This window comes from Ambystoma mexicanum, chromosome 2p, assembly GCF_040938575.1.
Source record: "Ambystoma mexicanum isolate Mex_15411 chromosome 2p, UKY_AmexF1_1, whole genome shotgun sequence".
NCBI lineage: Eukaryota > Metazoa > Chordata > Amphibia > Caudata > Ambystomatidae > Ambystoma > Ambystoma mexicanum.
The window spans coordinates 1440589272-1440614185 of NC_090923.1; the positions used below are offsets into that span (position 1 = coordinate 1440589272).

General features: G+C 45.4%; 1 protein-coding gene across 3 annotated transcripts in view; it reads right to left on the bottom strand.

Moving 5' to 3' along the window:
- Positions 1–6252: 6252 nt before the first annotated feature.
- The window catches only part of LOC138567598 (zinc finger protein 605-like), a 517842-nt gene continuing 499180 nt past the window's right edge, over positions 6253–24914 (bottom strand). For all 3 annotated transcript variants that reach the window (XM_069645984.1, XM_069645985.1, XM_069645983.1), the window contains exon 7: positions 6253–13767. In XM_069645984.1, coding sequence (XP_069502085.1) covers positions 12359–13767 — 1409 coding nt within the window. In that variant the 3' untranslated portion in view covers positions 6253–12358. The remainder of the gene's footprint in view (positions 13768–24914) is intronic.

Here is a 24914-nt window from a genome sequence, read left to right on the forward strand (position 1 = left end):
GTCATTTCAGTTTGGATATCTGTGCACATCAATATTTATAATGCAAAAACGTCTTCTTGCAAATATTGCATTTTTATTATGCTTGAGCATTGCTGGTTGTGGATGTTGATACCATATAGAAGACAATTGTTGCTGCTACCACATTACACTGTATTGCGGTAGGTGTCAGGCTGCTAGCACCTGCATTACAAATAGCCATTAAGGTCGAGGGATATCTCTCTACTTAAATCGGCACAAAAATTATTTATCGATGTGCGAAAGAAGAAAGGGGGAAAAAGACACTGCATTGACAATCGTGTGAATGCAGGAAAGTGACATTATGGAAAGTCTAAACTACAAACAGAGAACCCCAATGGCATGCTCCTTACTTCTAGCAGAAGCATTAGGCGTGCAGATCTTCACAGCAAAAGCACTGAAGTATTCAGGAAATCTTTCTGAATGATTGCAAAATGTTATAATTTCAAATAATCAGATTCAGGTTGTTTATCTACAGCTCTTTGAATATTGCAATATAAAAGAAGAGAACCTTTTCAATGATAATGTTGAAGAGCAAACGTGTAAATCTATGTGCAGTTTATTGAAACATAATGAAACCTGAGAGGAGAAGTGAGATGAAACCTTAACAAATACTCACTGTATGTTCTGCTTGGACCATAGTGTCGAGGAAATTCTGAAACATGTCGTTTTGCGGTGTGTAGCTTTCAGGGATGTGAGGTTGCGCTATTTAGAATCCATAGAACTAGCAGAGCAATTCTGGGCCAGCCTTATGTGGGGGAATGGTGTGAAACTGGTTGTAGCTCTGTATGTCTTTCTTTGCGTTGTTATAAAGAGGCTGGAGAAACCTTAGCTCAGCTAGTTTCCTCCCTCATGGATGTGTTGTCGGTTTCCCTTTTCTTTGGAAGTGAAAGATCGGTCGACTCATTCTTAAATTCTGTACGACCTGAAGTATGTGGGGTAGTGTTTGAACAAAGCATCTAGGATGTTTTGCATTTAACATTCTGATTTTACTTATGTTTTATAATGTACTATAAACACTGTTTTTGTACATTTCTTTTTTTTCTTCGGTTCTTGTTTTTGTGAAAGGCTCATTTTTATAGGGTGAAACACAAATAAAGAAAAAAACAATTCGACATTTAATGCTAACATGCTTGGGCACACGCAGTGCAAGAACTACACATCTGGCACGCCTCGTTGGCAACCTCGTTTATACAGAACAAAGATGTGGTGGTCCCGCCTTATTAGAGAGGAGAAAACGTATTGGGCCATAGCAGCAGCAAAAACTCTCGAACAGATCCTTGGATCGTCTGGCAACTCAACTGAACTAACTTCGATTAGGCTGACTGAATCCAGAACTAAGAATTAAGACTAAAAAACTTGAATTTTAAATTTCTAAACGCTGCTTCCAACATGAAAGATTGGAAAGCTTTTCACAAACCATGTAAAAATCGCAAAGCAAAGCGATTAAAACTCGAAAATAAAAATATAAAAAAATAACTAAGGAACTTGAAATACAAGGATTCAAACCTTATTTTTGCAGGCATGTTTTCAAGAACTTTGCTTAATTTGATCAGTTCATAAGCTTACAATACAAAGTAAGAAGCACATTGTGCCTGACCTCAGCATGAAACTAAATATGCTATTGAACAAAATTAATTCAATATTGTTCTCTTCTAATTTATATAGGTAATGTTATGTAATAAGCATTTATACTGCTCCTCCTACCACTATAAGGAGCTCCCAGCACTGAGGCTTGTCTTTTGGAAAGTACTGTGCCCAGGCCTGGGTTTTACAGACTTGGTTTACAGAGGAGTAATAAAGAGGGAAGCGGCAGAGCGGTTCGGCATAGAAGGAAAAGGAAAACCCTAAGGATAGAGAATTAGCAAAGACAGAACTTGGTTGTAGGGGTGTGTGTTTCAAGTGAGTGCTAATGAATTAAGCTCCAATGAGCAGAGGTAATAATTATCTGTCCCAGACTGCCAAAGGTCAATATTGAAAAAAATATATTTCCGAGTTGTGTTTTTTAGTGTATATCAACACTAAATTGACAATAAGAAAGGTTTATTGGCAAGGATGAATGAAGGCTTTATCTTGATTAAAGTAATTGTAGTAGAAGACAACCTTGTAAATGCATAGCCAGACAAGTGTGTCTATATACAATTAGGAGTTATCCTTTATGCCTTCCTTTCTACGCGTGTGATTTCAAAAATGAGCCAGAATTAAGTTTGAGTACATACATTACAAAGTCATAATAAAAGTTGCACAAGTAGATCTTAAATATATTCACATATGTAAAAACTCCATATGTCTTGATGAAAATGCATGCATTTGAAATGTTCAGTCTTAGTACACTTACAAATAACATGAATATATTTATAAGAAAATATATGCAGACAGTGACTGAATTATATAGTCATCCATTATATTGAGTAATTGCAAATTGTTTTCCACATGCAGTCAAGAAATAAATGAAGGATACCATTAGCAATTTGCCACCCTGCATATATGGTTTACAGCTCGCATCACCAAACTGATCCACTTCAGACCCAAGGTTAATGTATCAGTAATTAGGATTTGTTTTCTAACAGATTTTGTTCCCTTCAAAGGCCATTTTCCGCCAGGCGGCGTGCTTAGAAGTGGGAGCTTATACATTTAATGACATCACTCGTGCTTTCTTGAATTGGCTTCCTCTGCGCTTAAGAATTTTATTTCCATTGCCCGGCACCACTTTTACAGCACTTGTCCAGGTTTGGCATTTTTACTTGGATGAAACCTTTACCTTGTGGTGCATCCAGACACCACAAGTAAAGGATTTTCTGGGATACCGGATACAAAGGAAAATGTAATTGACCATTTATTCCAATAAAACATTTTCCTCAGACTTTTCCAGCCAAAATCCATAAAGTAGGCATTATAAACTATATCTTTAAAACTAGTCTTCGCTGTGTTAGTCTTCCATAATTTTGTCTTTGCAAGAAGTTTCGGCTTCACAATTCATCTGCTTACAATGTTTTTGCTTCTTGGGGTGGGTGAAGAAGCATAGCTGGAAAGTAAGAAAACTGAAGTGCTTTATTCTTGGTAAAGTCCAGTCATTGCAGGCCTCACTCCAACTGCCAATTGTTCACTTCCTGATAAACATTCACCATTGTGAAACAAACCCACACATGCACATATCATTGAACTGCCTCCCCATGTGCAAAGTCTTGGGAGGATAGCTCAGGGGCGATGTGCTCGCCTTCGAAGCAAGAATGCACGGAGCAACAGGTTTGATCCCCAGGTCAGCGCTTAGAAACCTCTGGGTATTAAGCGCGTTATAAATAACCTATCATATCACAGCTTCTACACACAAACTGATATTCCAACATACCTATTCTGCAATTCCACAATTATACGACACGTCACGTGTTGACATGCACAACATACACCCCCCCTTAAAACACGAACACCATTAATTCAAGAGTGCCTAAACCACAAGGAACTATTTCAAAACAGAATCCTTTACATTGGCTGACACCCTCATAAAACGCATCCCCCGATGGGCCTATCCCATGCGCCAGTGAACTTTCAGGTGGTCAGCAGACAGCTCCTCTGCCATCTATACTTAAGTCAGATTCCACATCACCAGGCTCATGGTGTCCTTCATGTTGAGAAGTCAGTTCTCGGAACTCCAAACATCTGTCGCTAGTACCACAAGCACCAGTTGGTGTATCTCCTATTTTGTCTCACGCTTCTACATCACCTGTATCTCCTTTGCTTACCAATATGCCTCCTGCATTCACCAACCACAATCTTTCACCACTACAAAACTCAGACAACCACACGTGGCTTTTCAAAATATCAGGACTCTGGACAACAATGCCATTTTGTGAACCCTTGCAGTATCTTATAGAGATTATTTTTGGTGCACCCAGTTTTATCATCGTTTGCCTTGTCCCTAGTTGAAGGGTGCTCCTGCTTAAGATTTTTGCATGCCATTACACATACTCCATTACCTACTTTTACCTAGTCAACATCGGAAAAAGTAGTCATGTTCTTAGCACCATGCAGCAATTCCAAAGAGGTGATTTGGTGTGGCAAAACTATAGCACCTCCTGCACTGCCTCCACTACATTATAGCAAACCAAGAGTCCAATGAGTGCAATCATTCACCACTCTAATGGTGCAATCTACTTGACCATTTCCCTGGCCATGATAGAGCTTTACTCCTGTGATTAATCCTGGTCTTCCTTTAAAAAGCCCACTCCTGTTTAGAAAACCTTCTGCATTCTATTGTCAATGATGAACTCGGCTGGAAGGCCTTTTCTTGTGAAACTATCCCAGAATAAATTATAACTTCTTAAGGGATAAGTACATCCCAATAGTGTGCATCACTACTCCACATGTCAAAAGTCCCCTACTATAAATGCATATCATTGAAAACCTAAAAACAGATCCAATGGTCTGAGGGCTTGATGCATTCAACATGGGCAGTTCCTGAGTTACTAAAGTCTTTAATACCCAATTACAACTGCTGCACACGAGGAAACATTCCACTTGTGTTGTATGCCCATTCCGGAGCACCGAAAATCCACCATGCGATTACACTTCGTCCATGTCATAACAGCTATCAGAGTCTATCTTGTGCAGTAATAAGTGCGACTAATAATTCCATTACGACAAACCCTACCCCAGTGATATTTCAGATGCCACTTGTAGCCTTGAATTTCATGCGGTACATTCCCCTCACTTTGCCACCCACCCTTCTACCATGTAATCCTAAAACTGCCACAACACCCCACCGCTACTGGCTTTCTGTATCCATTCCTCGCTAGAAACAGCAAGGCCGAGTCCATTATAGCCCACAACGGGCGTGAACCAGGTATATTTTATACTGTTATGTTATCCAAACCTGTATAGCGCATGTTCACCCAAGGGCATCTTGGTGCTAGGATACACAACACCAGAGTGGGTGGGGAGGACAATTTGCCAGCATCAATTGCAAACGCATGGCCCCCAACCCTAGCTAGGCGAAATCTGGGAACCGTGACCAGACAAGCATTGCCCGAGCTAAGAGTCCACCTAGGAAGTTAAGGAACTAATTTATCTTGAACGTTATTCGGCCCTCTGAGGATAGTTAAGCCCAATGGACCCAACAGAGGTATTTGAAATCAAACCTCTTGGCCACTGGAGCCAGTGGAGTGAGCAGAGTACAGGAGTAATAGGGAGTATTAGGGCTGCAACCGGCGAATTAGACCAATGGGCTGGGCTAGGAACACAGTGTTGCAGTAATTTTTATGTCTGGGTGCTTTACACTTGGAAGATGATGAGAGATTGGAGTAACATTAGCCACCTGGTATAGCCATTATAAGTGATGAGATATACGAAGAGGGAGGTGTGGAGTAAGGAGCCCAGAACAGGGTTGGCTTTTTGCAGGAAGGAGGAGCGAGAATGAGCTCACACCAGCCCAGACGTTGAATGGGTGGAAGGAGCAAGAGGAACCACAGAACCAGCCAAGTAGTGGAAAGAGTGGAGGGGTGGGGCAAGAAGGAACTGAGATATCTATGGGATGCAGCCAGCCACCTTTGGTTAAGAGGCATTTGCATAGAAGGCATTTCAGGCAGAGAGGCCAATAGGTTTTGTCCTTGTCAAAGCACTTGTCAACCAGAGCGATGTATGCCGCAAACCATATCCAGCAGTGATGGGACCGGAAGGTTTCAGGTCTGGATGTGTGGGCCTAGCAAAGCCCCCAGTTCAACTTCCTGCTGCAGGATGCTAAGGACTAAATAGGGAGCCAAACTACAAACAAGGTGTGATGAAGGTAATCATGCACAGACCAGATAGGTGTGTCTCGGCCCGGCACAAACAGGGCTTTCTCCATGAACTGGGTGAGCGGCTCACCAAGTAGGATGCCCGAGGGCAAAGTTCAACAGTGCCAAAGTAGTACTTTTTCCTCCACTGACAAACAGGATAAACAGTGTGAATGCACATTCCTTCCACGATAGTTATTGGCACCAGAGACTGGGCGGAAAGAAAAGTATTTATCCTAATCTGCATTACGGCAGCCATCACTTTGAACCACTCCAACTGTGAACTATTTGCTCACCAACACATTCAAAATGCTCACAAGCACTCACATTACACATCCATACCTAAACGGCCCCATCCATGCATTCACACATTCTGTGAATGTATTCCCATTATACACACACGCACACGTGTGCATGTGCATACGTGCGTGCACACATTTCATAACTGAGACAACACTATAAGGACTCATTTACTTTTACAATTTATTTTTATTCGAAGTTTTTCTTTTTACTGTTTACAACAATCCATTAATGTTTTTTTGAAATTTCATTTCTCCTGTTAAATATCATACTTTTTCTTATTTATACATGGCCACACTGCCTTTGGGCGACAGGGCACTTAAGCAACACTTTAAATATAATTAAATAAATAGCATTCAACCAAAACATTCCCAGACCAAGTTGTTGGCAACAAGGATCTTCAATAGAGAAGTTGAGATTAGACAATTCTCAGAGTGCCTGTGGAGTAACTACCTGTTCATGGCATCTACTCCATATTTGTAGTCATTATACCACAACAAATAAAGTGATTCTCATTAAGTTCCCGTGCGTCACTCACGTGGTTGCGAGGGATGGAACGGAATAGTGGAGTGCAGCTTGTGACGCTGATTTGGGTGGTTAGATGAAGACAGACTGAGTGCTGAGCCGCCTTAAGAGCACAAAGAAGCAGGTAGGAGGTTGAGGATGAGAAGAGGATTTCAACAGTGGCAAAGAGGCCTCTGAGTTACTAGACGGGAGCTAGAGGGGCCAATGCTGGTGACCAAGCAAGTGGGGTAGATCAAGATACTGCCAAGGCAGAGTAGCTATCAACATTTATCTAGTGCGTGTTTAGCCGCCATTGTCCCATTGGCACCACTGACCTCACAGGAAGGATGAACTTGACTCACCCAAACCAGCTACTGGAAAGGGTATAGTTGAGTATGGAGCAGATGAGCATATGAAAGATCAGGAGGAGGAGCAGAATGAGGAAATTGGAAGGCAGTCAGTAAAGGCCAGGAAGGAGGCCCACACGGTTATGCATATGCCTCTGTGCTACAAAACTGATACAGGGGCATCTTTTTTAATTCTGGGATCAAACAGGTGTAGGGGGCTAGGAGCCGCCCTTGACCTCCCTTTATTTTCTTTACAAATCTATACCCCTTATACTTTAAAAAAAATAGTTTTATTATTGTTCTAACAAACAGAGGAATATGGTTACATAATCAATTACATTTCCATTAGAAAGACCACAATAGACATAGGGCCTCATTACGAGTATGGAGGCAGCCATGCCCTTAGTAAGGGCATGGCTGCCTCCATACCGGGTTCCAATACCGGGTTCCTCCAATGAAGACTTACCGGGCTATTCCAACCATGGAGGACTCAGTAAATCCTCATTGGAAAAACCCATCCCCATTCCCATTTGAGCCTCTATAGGGCTCAATGGGAATGGGGAGGGAGCTAATAACGGGCCCGTTATTAGCTCCCTGGTCCCCTCGCGGGACCCGCTAACGGCGCCTAGTTTTACCAGGCATGCTTACCGGGTCCCGCAAGGGAACCTCGTAATAGGGCGTCCCGTAATGAAGGGTGCCGGTCCCGTACCGGCACCTTTCATTACGGGAGCGCCATGGCCGTAATGAGGCCCATTAACTTTGTATTCCACTTATCCGCCCATAACCATTAATTTATTCACCCAAGTAACTCCTTTAGCTAAGTGCCACAATGACATCATAGGCTCATCCTCACCGATTTCTAACATCTGTTCTGGACTGCATTGTATCTATCCCCTTATCCTTTATTTCATTTATTTGGTATGTTCCCAGAAAGAAAAGAAAAAAAACTAAAACCTATGCTTTCCACTGATGCTAGTGTACATTGTTGCAAAAGCTGCGAAGGAAAGACATGTCACTCCAGCATCATTGTACCAAGAGAATGAGTTTCATAACCACCCTATATAAGGAAGCATATAAGGAAGCACAAATTAAACAAACTTCAACCAAGTTGGAAAAAATCTATCCAACAGGAAAAATTATCCAATTCGTCCAACAGATGTGCCACCCAAAGTGCCTCACAGGAGATGTTGGTGGGGACTCGGGGCACACCATGATTAGACCATTGTAGAAGATTAAGTGCTAGATGGAGTTTGGTACAGAGTGCACTAATCAATAGCACCTATCAGATCTGAATATTTCAGAGCAAATAGCTACAATTCTGCAGCTGGGTGACAGGTTACTTTCCCATACATGTAATAATTACCTTCAAATTCGTCCCAGGATGTCAGTTAAGAGTCAACTGCATGGATGATGTGGGGAGGACCATACCCGGAGGAAGGCCATAAAGGATAGCAATTATCCAGCACAAACAAAGATTCCATGAGGTGGGGCGTTTGAAGAATCTTAATTTCAATTGGCAGGAAATGTCCCCCTCAGATGGACTAAGAATGCCCACACAAGAAATTGAGAAAGATTGGAGGAAAGTTCATCAAGCAAAGTTGTGGGTGTAATATATAATTAAACAGTCACCTTAAAAAATAAAGTGTGAATAGGGTGGGTAAAACGCAATCTATATCTTAAGGTGAGAAAACAGAAATTTCTCCTTTCGAAATCTGATACTGCCGCTTCAAGAAAAAGAGACGCCCCTGTAAGCAATTTTGATAATTAGGCAAGATTTGGCCCAAAAAGAGAACAATGCCCATATGCTGTGCAAAATTAAGCTGACCCTTGAAGGGAATATCAGATCAGCCTAGACAGCTACAGGGGGTCCACCAGAAAACATTCAGGAATGCCATATTCACGGCAATCAAGCAAAGACCAAACACAATTGTAAGAAAAATAAATACTGGGTACAGAATAATAGCATAGATCCAGCTGGAGAAGACTGACTGATTTAAAATCCAGATCACTGCATTAAACCAGTTAATGAAAAAAACTGGAAAGGTAACAAATAATTGTCTGGAAATGCAACACTAGAAAGAGAAAGACAGGCAAGGCAAGAAAGACGAGTTGGCTAACCAAGGATGGAAACAGAAAGAACACCTGGCGGTTTACACATACATGAGGCAGAGGGTGCAAAGAAAAAGGACCAAATGAAAAATTAGATGCATGTTAATGTATCAAAGTCAAGGAAATGTCCCAGAAATGCCCTGGGATACACGTGGAGAAAAAAGGTGCTTCAAAAGGGTAAAAACTAAGAGCAGCGAACTTGCAATACCTCGAGAAATCTATAAGGAGGCACAGACAGAAGAGAATGTTTAAAAAAAACAAAGTTACTACCCACTAAAGAGGTGAAAAACTAACTGCTTCACTCAATTCCCCATTTGAAGGTGTTAGAAACCTAGGATATGGACCTGGCACTTCCAATGCTGCCAAAGCACATTGTGAAGTCACAAGGGGTGCCTGGCCAAGTCCAACTTGACATTCATAACAGAGATGGTGTGGGCTAACCAAGAGGTGGACATTTAAAAATAAGAAAACAAGAACCGACTCAAACATGTGGAAATTGTTCTAGAAGAGGATATAAAGTCTCAAAATTGTGACACACTGCTCGGATGGTGAAAGTTCCGGTTTGAACAGTAAAGATTAACTAAATTTCTTGATAAGTAAGGAGATCCTCCAACAGGAAACATGGCTGTTGCATACTCAAGATCTTAATGGCTAAACGCGTGTTCACAAACCTGCAAGGTACACAAGGAAGATCTAGCCGCAATTTGGACATGTACTGGGAGTCAGATGTGCTTTCACTGCGAGAGCTCGCTATAACTCCCCATAGAAGCCAAAAAGGAAAAGTGTGAATAGGAGTGGCCCTCCTTTTAGTAGGCTGATATTTATCCTCTAGCTTCTGTTCCAGGTGTTGCTGGAACGCGAAGTACTAGATGTGTACTACAGGAAGATGTGAGAAATCCATTGTAGTGCTTGTTGGGGAGTTGAATGCCAATATATCTAGTGGAAAGAATGTCGCAAAATAAACTGAAATTCAGTAGAGCATCCTGGGAATCTCTTCCACTCTACACTGAAGATTACAAAAAAGGTGTCCACCCTGCATTATTAAACACCCAATTCTTATTAAGTTTTAAATGGCTTAGGCCAAGAAAGCGGTAGACCCTCTTTCTCTAGAAAGAAAAAGTGCAAAATCCTACACATGTTGACAGATGACCATTACTGGGCGACGTGGATCACTAATATGACCCAAAAGTGAACTTTTCCCGATAATAGCTCTTTTAGACTGAAAAAGCCTGCAAATTTCAGCCAAAATATCAGACCTTAAAATGTCAATGCTAGAAGTAATAAACTTGCCAGTAAGCAGCCTCCAAATGTGTAATCTATACGGCCTGACAGAAGAAAAAGATCTTGGAAGAGTCAGCAAAAAGGGAAACTGCTTTATTAACTCACATGCCCACCAGAAGTAGGTCCCGAGATGTATGCAGTACTCGTGAAGTCCCTTATGCATAATCCTCGGGTCTTAATACCCGAGTGGCAAAAGAGGCAAAATCCCCTTATGGTGGAAAGCTTGCAGGAAGCCAACATGAAGCCAAACCATAATGGAAGAGTATGTAAAGGCAAAGGATTGCAAGAATATCAAAGGTGAAGGAACCTGGAAATTAGAGCAGATAATTTTTATAGTGCCAGAGGAAATGACCATCAAAATAGTTGGTTCCTGGTAACAAAAAGGCATGGCTTCAACCTAAGAATTAATCAACTGGCCACTGCGCGTAGTGGTCTCAGTATTTGACAAAATGCGTGAGAGTAAGGCAAGGATGCCTAATGGCACCCATACTATGTCTTATCAAAATGTGCGCAATTTAAAATTACTAACGAAGGTAATCAGTATCCTCCAAAAATAGCAGGAGAGGAGAGTCCAGCACTATTGTACGCAGGCAATACTGCCATTGTAGACAGGACAGAGATTGGTTTGGGAGCAACAGCATCGATGAAACACTTTCTAGAAAAAGGACTGGATCTTAATTCAAAAATTACAATAGCAGTTATTGGAGGCCATGGATTACCGCAAGGAAATGGTGCTTCGGAAAAGCAGAGAGGTGTCAATAATCTACCTATAGGTACCCATCCATCGCTTTTAATTCAAATAAAAGATGGCTTACTTTCACAAAAACAAGGGATGAGAACAAAACTATTGGACACTTACAGGAATGTCAGCTAAATATGGAGGCCTGTCACTGGTAAATTCACTGGGAGGTTTCAGAAGGTAAAACAAGTGACTCAATGCTTTACTGCTGCAACATGTAGACCAATGCAGCTCTGGAACTATGTCAAGGAGGCACATTGCCTAAGAGCCAAGTCTGATCTGCCTAATTCCACATAAAGTTGTCAATCTACTAAGAGCTAGCTAGAGTGTCAATACGTAGGAGGACAGTATTCCTCACTATCCGGGAGGGAATGTCATTAGAGGTCTCAACTTACTGCAAGTAGGACCATTTGCTACTTGATAAAGGAAACCAACACTGCACTTTAAAGCTCTAAGAAGGTATTCACCATCTTCAAGGTACTATATTAGATTAACTGGTATGTTATAATTATCTCCCTCTCTGAGGGTTTTAAGCTGTATGGATTGTTTTAAAATAAACCAGAGAATTCCTAAATAACACATACTTTTTACTGATTATAGTCTGGTGGCAAAAACAAAAAGGCAACCTGTGGGGAGCAATTGGCATTAAGAGTTAGTTAGTGACCTATTAAGCCAAATGAATTGTCAAACCCCAAATCGTTTGCAAATGGCATCACTGTCATAACCTATTTAGATGAGATTTACAACATTATTTATTTCAAAATATTTCCTTCCCACCACTACTTGAATGCTTAGACTGAAACCGTAGCTGGTAGTGGATCGTCAACCAAAAACAAAGAGGATCCTTAAATGCTCTTAGAAATTTAAATAACATTGGAAGACAAGTGCTTGGAAATACATTTGAAGGCTTCTGAATTAAAATACATTTAAGAAGTGCTGTGAGACTACACAAGGCCCTAATGCCAAAGATGATGTGCTTATTCAGTTTTCCTGGCAAGGGATGTGGGTGATGTAGAAAAGCATGTGTTATTGGAGAAAGCAATTGGTGTGAATGGAAATGGATGCAGGTCTAAGTAGGGCTGATGCCAGCTGGTCTAGAATCAAGTGAAACTGATAGAGAAGAATGAAAGTGAGGAATGTGATAGGAGAAGTAGGGGGGAAAAGGGGTGTTCCATAGAGGAATAGTAATATTTGGCGTTTAGGGATATCAAGAGATTGAAAGGGTGCACAAGGGATATGGAGAAAGTCATGAGATGTTTAGAAAGAATTGTAGCACCATAGCAGGGTGTTAACATCTAATGGTGAATAGGAGGTCTAACTTCTCCATCAGCTTTGTCTGGTTGTACCCTGATGCATCTTGTGACCATTGGGATGCCAGTAGTATTTATACTATGTATGTCCTTCTGAATGGTCTTACAGCTAAAGTGCAGCCTCTCCCCAGTGTGGATCCTCTGGTGCCTCACCAGATTGTGTTTCTTAAAGAACCTTCCCCCGCACACCATGCAGCAGTATGGTCCTTTGGCAGTGTGAATGCCCTTATGCCGCTCCAGATTGGGTTTCTGAATAAAGCTGTCCCCACACTCATCACAGCGAAAGGGTCTCTCCCCTGTGTGAATCCTCTCATGCCGCTGGAGATAATGCTTGCTATTAAACCCTTTCCCACACACACTGCAGGCAAACCGTTTCTCTCCAGTGTGTATTCTCTGGTGACTGATTAGGTGCGGCTTCCCGGTGAAGCTTTTCTCACATTCAGTGCAGGTGAATGGCTTCTCTCCGGTGTGTACCCGCTTGTGCATCAAGAGGTGTGGTCTGGCATTGAAGGACTTCCCACAGTCATCGCAGCCAAAGGGTTTGATTTCTGAATGGACTTTCTTGTGCCGCACAAGGGCTTTGCTATGAAAGAAACTTTTACCACAATCGGGACAAGGGCACGGTGTCTCTCCTTTGTGATGTCTCATGTGTGAAATCATGTGCTGCTTCCTGGTGTAGCTCTTGCCACATTCCTTGCAGGAAAATGGCTTCTCTCCAGTGTGGATGCGCTCATGGATGATTAGATCTGCTTTGCGGTTGAAGCTCTTCTCACATTCCATACAGATATAGGGCCTGTCGCCAGTGTGGAGCCTACGGTGTGTCTCAAAGTTCCCCTTGTGATTGAATTTGAGATGGCAGTCACTGCAGGAGTAGGTCTTCTCTCTTGTGTGGATTCGCTGATGCCCCACAAGGTGGTGCTTGTAGTGGAATCTCCTTCCACACTGACTGCATTGGAAGGGTCGATCCCCATCATGGATGCGTTGGTGGCTGGTGAGGTGGGATTTTCGACTAAACGAGCGTGCACAACCATCACAGGCAAAAGGTCGTTTTCCTGAGTGCACCTTCTCATGCATTAGCAGATGAATTTTGCTACTAAACTCTGCTTCACATTGAGAGCAGGAGAAGGGACCCTCTTCTGGAGGAAGGCCAGGGGGATCATGACACGCTTTGCTGTTGATGAGATTGTCAGAATTTCCCTCTAGCTCCCCAGAGTTATTAGTAATCTCCTCTGGATACTCCTGTTCCAATTTAATGCTGGTCCTTATATTTAAATCCTCAGAGGGCCAGACACATATGTTCAAGTCTTCTTTGCCCCTGGCTACGTTTTCCAGTTCCTGGGATGCAGAACGTTCTTCAAACTGCTCTTCTTTAATTTCATTCAGGAGTCTTCTCCCTGAAAAATATTTAAAATATTGCATTTATTTAAATGTGTGCATCCTGATTTTTATATCCCAAAAGGGGCCTTTCATACAGAGCACAAAATGTATTTACAAGAAATTGCAAGAAATGTTTCATATGAAGGTATTTAGAAGAGGGTAAACGATGAAAGAACATGGCTGGGAAGGATTGGCAATGGGTTATAGTGATGGGGAGGTTATTGCAGAAACAGTTCAGAATGAGGCGACATAACAGTACATATAGGGAAGCAATACAATGAAAGCAATAATGTATAACTTGCTCAGCATACAGTGCTTTATAACGCAGCGTCTGCCATTTCATAACATCGGAGAGAATATGTTTTATTAGGATCCATTTTAAAAGTACTCTGTTCTATCAAACTTGGGATGCTGAAAGCCTGAGTTGCACCTGCTGAGATTCTAAAGTGTGCTCTGTGGGTTATCCACCTATCGAAGAAGTTCAAATTTAACTCACTGGGCTATCAGACTTGCTTATGTACAGTGAACCTATAACAAACAGGTAGAGCTCATAGAGCAATGCTTGTAGGAAATGGAGTCTCGCAACATTGCATTTAGAGGAGATGTAGGAATCGTGCAACAATCTCTAGCAGAGGTGGTGGCACAACAACACACTGCTAAGAGGTTGTGGTGAGTCAGTGAACAGCTTTTGGCAGTGGAGCTGGATCGACAAACAGCAAAGGAAGTGGTTTCAGCACGTCCACTGGAGATCATACATATAATAGGAACTCTTGGAAGATATGGACGAGCGCCAAATAAGATGGTCTGTGGGAACTGTAGCTGGCATGTTAGTGGTTTTGAGGTTAGGAAAACAATGGACACAAATATGGGCCAGGTGTCTAGAAGAGGGTAGACAAAAGACCAGGTGACACGACGATTAAACAATATCTGCATTGGTTTTGTCTGCAGAATCAGGACAACGGGTTGCTGCTATTATGCACCACAGAGTTTGTATAAAAGAGCCTCCCACATTCAGCCATAGGAGCATCTTTGTTCTATGCCATTTATGGGCAACATTGATGTAATCATCTGTGAGCCAGCTGACAATAACACTGGTGCTAATCCAGGAATACAACACAATGATGTCCATTCCTCTATTCAAAAGAACCTACATAATGCCCAAGATCGAATGAAAGGAATCCACAGGTCCTCATCAATCAATCAATATCCCCGGAACATTAGGTGGGTATTGGGTTTGGTTGGCATGAGTTCACCTTTGCGTTCCAGGACCAGAGAAACTGCTTCCTAAATACAGTGGAAGAAACAGAGCCTACAAAAAACATGTAGCAACAGAGAAGGTTTATTAGATTACAATGCAATTCAAAACCAACAGCATGTCCCATTCTAAACTTCAAGCAGTAACTTAAACTTTGCCGACACACAATCATCTTAGTTTATAATATAACTTGACTAATGCACTCAAAGTGAGGTCATTTTGCTTTGGTTGGTCCTAGTTCTGAGAAGATGCATTCTTCTGCTTGGGTGAGAGTTTAATTTAGTACACCATTAGTTGTCCCATTAATCCTTTGCCTCCTTCATGTGTCCTTGCTGCACCATCACAGGATGAGACTCTTCTCCAAACGTTCAGACTCATCAGTAACCCTGGGGCTACCCAATGCCTTCCTTCCAACATGGACAACTTGTACTTTTTCACCAATCAGTGATTCACCACCCCCTCCCCGGAATGCAGCTCAGCTGCTATTCTCCACATCTCTCCCCCTCCCCCCCCCACTGGGAGTGTCTTGTACTTTCAATGGTTTATCAATTTCCGTAGATGAGCTAACGACCGTATTTGTTAAAAAAGGGCAGCCAAATCCCGTCTATGAGGTGGGTCAGGTACTCCATGTCGTAGATGGACCTTGTCTTTTGCACCCAATCCCTCTCCGTGGGCACTGTCCCTCTTCCATTGTTGGGCTATAGAGCATCTCACTGCCACCAACATGGTGTGAATCATGTGGCCCTCCTTGAGGCCAACTTCCTCCACACCAAACAGCAGCAAACCGGGATCCCTTTGTCGGGTTATTTCATCCACCCCTTTCAGCCAGTCCAGCGTCTCTTTCCAAAATGTCTATTAGCAAGCTTTTCCACCACATGTGATAGTCGTCTGCCTTGGTCCTTCCGCAGCGCTAGCAGCTGGCCTTTGTCCGTGGATACATTTTTGCTATTGTTGCTGGAGGGTAGTGCCATCTGTGGAGCAGCTTAAATGCCTGCTTTCTGTATTGCAGGGTTATTGTGGACTTTCATCCCTCTGCATATTTTACCCCATAGCTGGTCATTTATTGCCCTCCCCAGATCGTCCTCACGCTGGCATTGTGTCTAAAGGCTCGCCCCTCCTCAGTTCCCTGGATAGCCTGCCTCTGGTATTAGTTTCCTGCAGTAGTGCTTTTTCAAAGGGGGTTAGATCTCGGGCTAGGTTGTCTCCCCATGTGGGCTTCATTAACACGCCCTTTAACTGCAAGTACTTGAAGGGAGAGAGCCCCCCCCATTCCTAATAAGACCTTTAGTCTGGTTAATGACATGAATTCTCCCTCTCCCCACAGTTGCCCCGCCCTAGAGAGGCCTGCTTCAGACCACTGCTGGAATCGTAGATGGTCCGAGATGTGGTTTCGTATGGTGGTTCCCAGGTACAACAAAGGGGAGATGGACACGTGGATAGCCAGCGTGTAGCGCTTCCCTTGGGCCAGATTGACCCAAACACCTCCAGGACTGGGTTTACCAATACACGTCCATGGATCTCCCTCTGTGGAACCCACATCCATTCCCCCAGTGTGACTGGGCTGAGAATCGCATTATCCATATGCACCCACTGCTTCTTCGTATCAGGGTCCAAGTGGTCCACCATAATTTGCAGCTGGGCCACCCTATAGTATGCTCCCAGGTCTGGGAATCCTACCACGCCTCCTTTTGCCAACATGAACACCTTTTGCGTGACCCTGGGTTTTGCTCCAGCCCATAAGAATCGCAAGAGGGCTTTCTGGATTGCAGTTAGAAAGCGGGCCGGTATTACCATGGGGAGCATTTGGAAAATGAATAGCAGCTTAGGGAGAACTGTCATTTTAATGAAGTTCAATCGTGCCATCCATGATAGGCCTAACCTACTGCAACGCTGCAGGTCTAGCTTTATCCCCTCCCACTCACTGCAAATAGGTCCTCTTGTTTTCTAGTGATTTCTATGCCCAGGTAACGGAAGCCTTTCTGCTGCGCATGGAACCCCCTTTTCCCTACCAGGTCTATGTCTGCTTGCTCCCACTTCCCCACCAGAAATGCCACTGATTTGGAGAGATTTGCCTTGAACCCAGACGATTCTCCATATTCCTCTAGTCCTCTAAGGAGGGCGGGCACTGAAGATTGTGGGTTGGAGAGGGAGAGCAGCGCATTGTCTGCAAAGAGACTTGCTTTGTATTCCTTTCCCCCTATAGAGACTCCTGTGATATCCCTTGATTACCAGAGATCCATCACCCAATGCTCCATCACCAGGGCCTATAGTAATGGGGACAGGGGGCACCCCTGTCTTGTTCCCCTGTGGAGCCCTATAGATTTAGACACGTCCTGTTTGACCGCTACTTTGGCTCTTGGAGTGTGGAACAGAGCTTTGATTCATCCCATCCATCGCTCTCCGATTCCTTTCTCTACCAGTACCCTGTCCATGAATGTTCAATTCACCCTATCAAATGCCTTTTTGGCGTCGAGAGGCGTTTTTGGGTAATATAGGATGTGTATGGTCTTTGTCAGGTTGTCGGAACCTTGCCTATTTTGGATGAAGCCTGTCTGGTCAGGGTCTATGAGGCCGGGGAGGTATTTCCAATTGGGATGCCAGGATCCTTGTAAAGATCTCTGCATCTACGTTCAGTAACGAGATAGGTCTGTATGAGGCGCAGTGGGTTTTGTCTTTGCCTGGCTTGGGGATCACCGTTATAAGCGCCTCCCAAAAGGTCAAAGACATATCGTCTGGCCCCCTTGTAGAGTTAAAGACCTTCATCAGCAGCCCCACTATGGCGCCCTGAAACTGCTTATAAAAGCCTGCTGTGTAGCCATCTTCCCCAGGTGCTTCCCAGTTTTCAACTGGCCTATCGCCTTTTTGACCTCTTCCTGTGAAATTTCTGCTTCCAGCATGGATTTCCGCTCTGTGGTAAGGTGGCGGATGAGGAGCCTGCCCAAGTATTCCTTAATCGCCTTTCCTTGAGCCATGGCCGGTTGTGCGTAGAGTTTCATAGAAGTCTGCGAAGCGGTCTGGGATGCAGTCTTCAAATCCAAGTGTCACTCCATTCTTGTCCCTTAATCGGTGGACCCTTCTGTCTCCCCTACATTCCCGGACTCTGTTTGCCAACAGCATACCCACCTTAACGCCCCCCCTAATAGAACTACTGTTTGGCATACCATAGCTCTTTGACCACCTCTCCTATCAGGAGGGAGTCATTCCTGCCTCTTGTCCCGCATTGCACCCAGTAGACCACTCTGGTCCTCTCCTTGTCGTGCAAGTCTAGCTCTCATATCTCTCAATTGTTCCTGTATTTTCCCCTCCAGTAGCATCCTTTCCCTCTTTTTGCATGCCCCCTCTGCTATAAGAAGGCCCATTATTGTCACCTTGGCCGCTTCCCACACCCCTTTCGGACACTGGGGGAAATCCCTAAAACAGGGTCCCTAAGGAGGACATTGTTGCACCTCTGTCGTGGGCGTTCCTTCCTGCCCTCCCCCAGCCACCAGTCTGCTGTGACCATTTTGTGGTCTGACCAGGTCACGGTCTCCACCCTTGGCCATGATGCCATAGCCTCTTGCTCATTAGGTACCAACAAGAGGTCTATCCTGGTGTAGTTGCGGTGTGAAGGCGAGAAGAAGGTGTATATGTCATGACCCTTGCACCTGGCCCTCACTGGCAAGTCAGCCTTCCAGTTAGGGCCGGGTCAAAGGCCTTAAAACCTCATCCAAGACTCTCTTGGGGTCAGTCCTGGCTCATAACCATCATGAAGACCAACATTAGAATGGGACTATTTAACTGGGGGGCAGAGGGGGAAGGGGTTCAGCCAACATGGAGGCACACACACAGCTCAGTTACAAGGAACTGAGCTATGCGGTCTAGTCTTTTGGGTGTGGCAGGCCTAGGACTACTTTACCTGGACTACTTTGGGTGGGACAGGCCTGGAACTATTTTACCTTGACTACTTTACCTGAAACTATTTAAACCGCACCCAAACAGCAGAACATGCTTTGCGTTATTCTGCTGTGGGCAGCGTAACGCTCACCGTGTCCAGTTCTTTGATGCCAGTTTACCTGAAACCAAGGACCTGCAGAGAGAGAAAGAACACTACAAAACTTACCTGGAACAGTATCCTGTCGTCAATCCCTCGCCGACTTCAGTTCCACTCACCTGAAGGTACGAACGCCATCATCCGGCACCACATGCATCCTGGAATACCATAACCTGGAAAAAGGAGAAAGAAAGACAGCATTAGTAAGCGTTTACTCACGTTTCCTCCCGAAAGAAGAAAGCCACACAATTCTTACCTCGGTAGTCCTCTCCTGGTCAGTATCATTGCTGGAACATTACGGCGCTCAGCGAGGAACATCGCAACCTGCAAGGAGAGAAAAGACACAGGTTAGCAATATAAAAGGCGTAACAGCGCAACGCATTACTCACCAGACAGCATCGCACCCACCACGCTTTCGCCTACCGGCCCATGCTCATCTCCAAACTGCATGACAACACCAAAATACCTTTTCATACCTAAAAGGAAAGACGCAAGAAATTAATATTGGAACTAAGAGGAACATAAGAACTGCATATAAAGGCTGTAAAGCAGCACACCTACGGAGTCGCAGCAGGCCTGGATTCCCACAGGGGGGGCTTGCACCAGTGAAGTAACTTGGTCGCTGCTCGCCGCCCACATCTATGCGCTCCTGCCACGAGGAGCAGGACGGAGAATCCACCTTTTACAATATTAAGGTGAGGAGAGGGCCTAAGGGGGAGGACGGAGTTGAGGTCAAGGGAGGTGGGAAAACAGACAATCTGGTATTGAATCCAGCTCTCCTATATTGCAGACCCATCTTGAACCAGAGGCCTTACCAAGGGACCGGGAGAGGGTTTGAGAGTGCAAATCATCCAACCAGGGCTTTAGGTTTAGTGTTGCTACTTTTCGGTTAGCCATCTTCCCTTTCCCATATTCTCTCTGTGCGTCGACCCTCATTGGGCTGTTTCCCCCGATATGAATGTCATGTTTTGCTGCATTCCATTTCCCACTCTCTTGGAACGGGTAGCCCTTTCCCCTCCCCTCTGACCTCCTCCGTTCTACTTAACATGTTCCTTCCTTTCTGTGGCCCCTTGCCCCCGCCTGCTTTCTCCCTTTCCTCTTCCCCACCCCTCCCCCACCCTCCCTCTCCTTGATGAGGCGTTCGGCCTCCCGTTATCCTATCTATGGGCATTCTGGCCGAACCCCTATATCAGTGGTCCCTGTCCTATTCTTCCTTTCCCCGTGGTGCCCCTTTTACAGCCTCGGTTGCCAGTTTTAACCCTTTCCCTCCCCCATCCGCCCCTGGTGCAACTCTCTTTGGGCATTTCCCTCCTTACCCCTCTACCAGGACTATGGTATTCAGTCATCTTCCCCTCATCATGTTGATCGAACAGTAACAAAGCAAGTGCCCTTAACTTTATAAGCTTAACTGTGTTTAACACCACCCCACCCGGGCTTCTTCCCCCTGCTTCCTTCATCGGTAACACTGACCTCGTTCAGTGAGGCCCCACAATTTGGGAACGAAAGGCCCTTTTGTTTAGTCCATTGGCAACCGGAAGCAACCTTTCCCTTCGTCGCCCCTTGCCTGGGGGGGTGGGGGTGTGGGGATGTGGGGTAGGATTGAGCTTTTGGCATTTCCTGGCCCCAGTGTCTTGCGTCTACTATGGTCCATCTGCGGGCCTCTAGCTTCATGTCTTTTGGGTAGCTCTGTCCCTCCCCCTTCCATCGGCTGTGGTCTCGGGACTGTCCTCTTAAATCCTCAATGGCCTTCATGATATCCTCTTTGTGTATCATGTGGTGTCTCTCCCCTTCTATTCCCAATAGGAGCATGAAGGGGAACCCCCATCTATACCGTATCCCTTTATCCTGGAGCCACTTTGTTAGAGGGCCACATTCGTTGCGTCTCAGGAAGGTTTGCACCGACAGGTCCTGAAAGATTGCCACCTTGGAGTTCTCGTATTCGATCGCTCCCATTTTTCTTGCTTTCTCCAGGATTTCGACCTTGTCTCGATATAGTGCATCTTTGTGAGCACTGATCGGGGTCCCCTTTCGCCCCTTCCTGCCCTGTCGACCCGGTCTATGGCCGCTTCCTCGCCCTCTTTGGCCCCTCGGACCACTCCCATTATTTCTTGTATTTTTCCTTTGAGTCCGGCCAGGGATTCCCCCTCCTTTTCTTCTAGTCCAAAGCAGCAGAGGTTATTGCGCCTCTCACGATTCGCAATATCTTCCACTTTAAGTCCTAAATCGCACTCTTTCCTTTCAATGTCGCAGAGAAGGACCTCTTTTTGGGACTCCAATACACCTGCTGATGCTCAATTAGCTTCCATGCCCTCCAGTCTTTCTTCCAAGGTGACCACCTTCGCGAATAGTTCTGTCACCTTGGCCCCAATGTCTGTGCGCATTCTGCGTATTTACTCTAATATTATTTGTATGTCGCTCTTTATGGCCCCCATTTCCATGGCACATGGGTGCAATCCCCCATCCATTGTTGCTGCCGTCATTGCTCCCTCGTCGGAGTAGTGAAACTTCGAGAGCTGTCGTCCAACTCTGGGTGTGGGTCTGCAGCACCTGGGCACTCTCCCCAGTGTTCTCCTTTTGCTTCGCTTCCCTTTGTTCAATTCTCTCACAGCCGGGGTGTGGCGAGTCTCAGAGGGGGACGGGGGAGGTCCTTGTTCCTCCTCCCTCCTGGCGCCTATTTGCCGCTCACTGGTGTTCTTTTTAGGAGTCCCTCCGCCTTCTCTGGTCCCTCAACTGGCAGCTTTTATGGCCTATCCTGATATGGGACTGAGCATTTTTGTCCCTCCGTAGTGTGCCAACTTTAGTCCTTCTGTGGCGGCTTCGATGTGTTTCTTTTGCCTCCTCCGTTGGGCCCTGTGTTCCTCTATGCTCCTCTGCAACAAAAGTTCCTTGGCGAACTCTGTGACCCCAAGGTTTCCGTGCTCTTTCTCTCCCCTTCCGTGGTGCACCTTTTCTGGTCTTCCACTGGTGCACCCTGTTTTATCGCATGGTCCGTTACACCCAGGGGTGGGGGGGCTGTCTCCAGTATCCCACTTCTGCTTCTGGGGGCCAGTGCGCTGGCTGGGCTGTGCGTGTCCTCTCTGCCCTTATGCCTCTATATGACGGCTCAGACCTCCCTGGGGACTGGCGGGCATCTCCCTTCTTGGCCTATACCTTCTGCAGGACTTTGGGGGTGGAGGCTTTTCCTCACCCCCTGCCTTCTTCCACCACACTGTGCCCTGGCCCTTCCTGGGCAGACCCAACGGCTGATCCCTGCAGCCTCTCTCGATGTTCTTGGGGAGCTCTTCCTCTTAGGTTTATCCTCCCCACCCTCTGTCTCGACGGTTCCTCACAGCTGGGGGCGCGGAGACTCGCTGTGTCAGCAGCGGGCTGCTGCCTTACCGCTGGCCTCGGGCTCCCGCTTCTTGTGCTCCGCTCTTTGAGCCAGTTCTCCCGCACTGCCACTTTCTTACGTCTCCCTGTGGGGGGCTCTCTACCTCCACCAGGTCGCGTCTTGCAAGGGGTTCGCCCGAAGCACACTCCCGCACTTGGCCGGGTGTCCTGTCGCCCTGGAGACCGCTTGGTTTCAGCTGCATCCCAGTGTGGTCTGCCTCCTCTTCTGCTCCTCAGCCCTTCAGAATGGGCAGGCTCACCTCCTCGTCTGCGGGCTGCTGCGCGGCTGTCGGGATGTTGCTCTGCATGCTCTTTCCTCAATTTGTCAGGCTCATATTTCGGAGGCGATTTCCTCCATTCCCATGGGTTGTCGGGCTCGCTCCTTGGATCTGGGCATGCCGCCTGCCATCTGTCCACCTGCTGGTCAGTCCATCTGCTGTCTCCAGGGGTCAGTATACGCCTGCAGCTCCCACTGTTCCAGGACAGGGACCGGAGCTAGGGATTCAGGCGTCCATCTTGCCTGCGCCCCCCTGCTGGTCTCTCCTGTTCAGTACATTTTAAGTTAAATAAAATGTCCAAGATGAAACTGCACAAGAAGAACCAAAAAACAAAATCAATAGGTTTATGGTCCTACAATATCTATGGCCAAACAAGTTGTCCCATATGATTAATCCTTTGCCTTTTTTTTGGAATTCTTGAAGAGCAGACAGGGTATTGACCAGGATAACAGACATGGGAACATTCCATAAGGGAAGGGGGCGTTGTGTGAGTGTTAGTGTTACGTGGATCACCGTCATGGCTCAACCAGACTGAACCAGATCCTTGGTGCCCAGTTTTGTGTTCCTGATAGTGTGCTCCTTGGAAGGTTGCAGTGTGGTACAGCACATTGTAATTAAGATAGTCATCCACCTGATCACATGTAAATGTGTGGAAGGAGAAATGGCTCACTGTAATGATCTTTCTATGGATTCTTCTCGCGCAGAATCTTGGTAGATATCCGTCATCCAGCTCTGATGTTCGGAAACTTTACAACAGGGGGCGTAGTGGACCTCGACTTGGCCGTCAATCCGTCTTGTCCGGCTCTTGGACATCTGCTCTGGAAGGGACGTCGGGCATCATACATAACACGCCATTACGCCCCATGCTTCAGTTCCTCCACTCTTTTCCCCCCATGCTTGAATGCTGCAGAAGGAAAAACCACAGGAGGCAACTAATCAGCTGGTAAAACCTTAACAAGGATGCATCCCACACAATAATGATTGGAGAACAACTGGTTGGGAATGCCTGCATCTGCAGGTGGGCCGGAAAAACTGTCTGAAAAAGACAGCCGTCAGAGTTTTAGAAGGGGAAGGGCCTACGTCAAGCAGACATCCCTCAGTGCGCCGGGACCACACCTTACCCTCACATCACCAATGGTCCATACCCCATTCCTCTGGTTCCGCCGATGGTGGTAGAATTTAAGAACATACGCACTGTAGGGGATGGATGTGCAGGTGTTGTGATGGAGGGAGAACCTGGAATAAGAGAATATGAATCACCATGAAGGTAATGTTTAATTTCTCTGTCGTCCTGGCTCTCCCTCCTTCCCAATTAGTTAGGACAAGACTAAAAAGCCTTTGAATAAGCGAGGGTGCAGGAGACCGCATGTACAGGATTCAGGCAAACAAGTTGCGGAGAACCTCTTGGCCGAATTGTGCATCATTTCGGGACGATGTGTCCATAGCATAGTGCTTGCAAAATGCAAGCGGGGTAGCCCAGGTAGCTGCTTTAACGAGGTCTACAATGGGAAAGTGCCTTGTAAAGGCTACAGATGCTGCCTTGGCTCTAGTGGAATGAGCCTGAAGTTTCTGCAAAGTCACGAGGCCTTTCAATTCGTAAGCCTTGGAAATACAGGAGACAAGCAATCTAGCAATGGAAACCTTTGCTGCCTTACTGTCAGGAGAAGGACCACCGTAGGTAATGAAGAGCTGGTCTGCTTTTCTAAACTGTTTCAAGGTAGAATTTTAAGGTTCTTACTACATCTAGATTATGTAATTTCTCTTCAGCCACAGAAGTGTGCAGTCTAGGAAGAAAAATGGGAAGACAGATTTCCTGGTTTAAGTGAAAATCACGGAAACCACCTTAAGTAGAAAGGAGGTGACCATACGTAACAACTTTGTCCTTCTGGAACAAAATATACGGTTCCTTTGAAGAAAGTGCCTGGAGATCACCAATTGGTCTAGCTGAAGTAATGGCCACTAAGAAGGCCGACTTCCAAGTTAGGAATTCTAAATCGCAAGAAGCAATAGGTTCGAATGGTTTTTGTATTAGGGCTGATAAGACCACGTTGAGATCCCACTGAGGTGGAGGTTCACGAATAGGGGGATGCAAACGGTAAAGGCCCTCGAAGGGCCTTTTTTTATAATCAAATTTTATTGGCATTTTAGGTTATAACATCATGCCTTGTATATCAACAGTAGTCTCCTTGGTACAATTATAACAGTATTCCTCTCCCAACCCACCCCCATCCC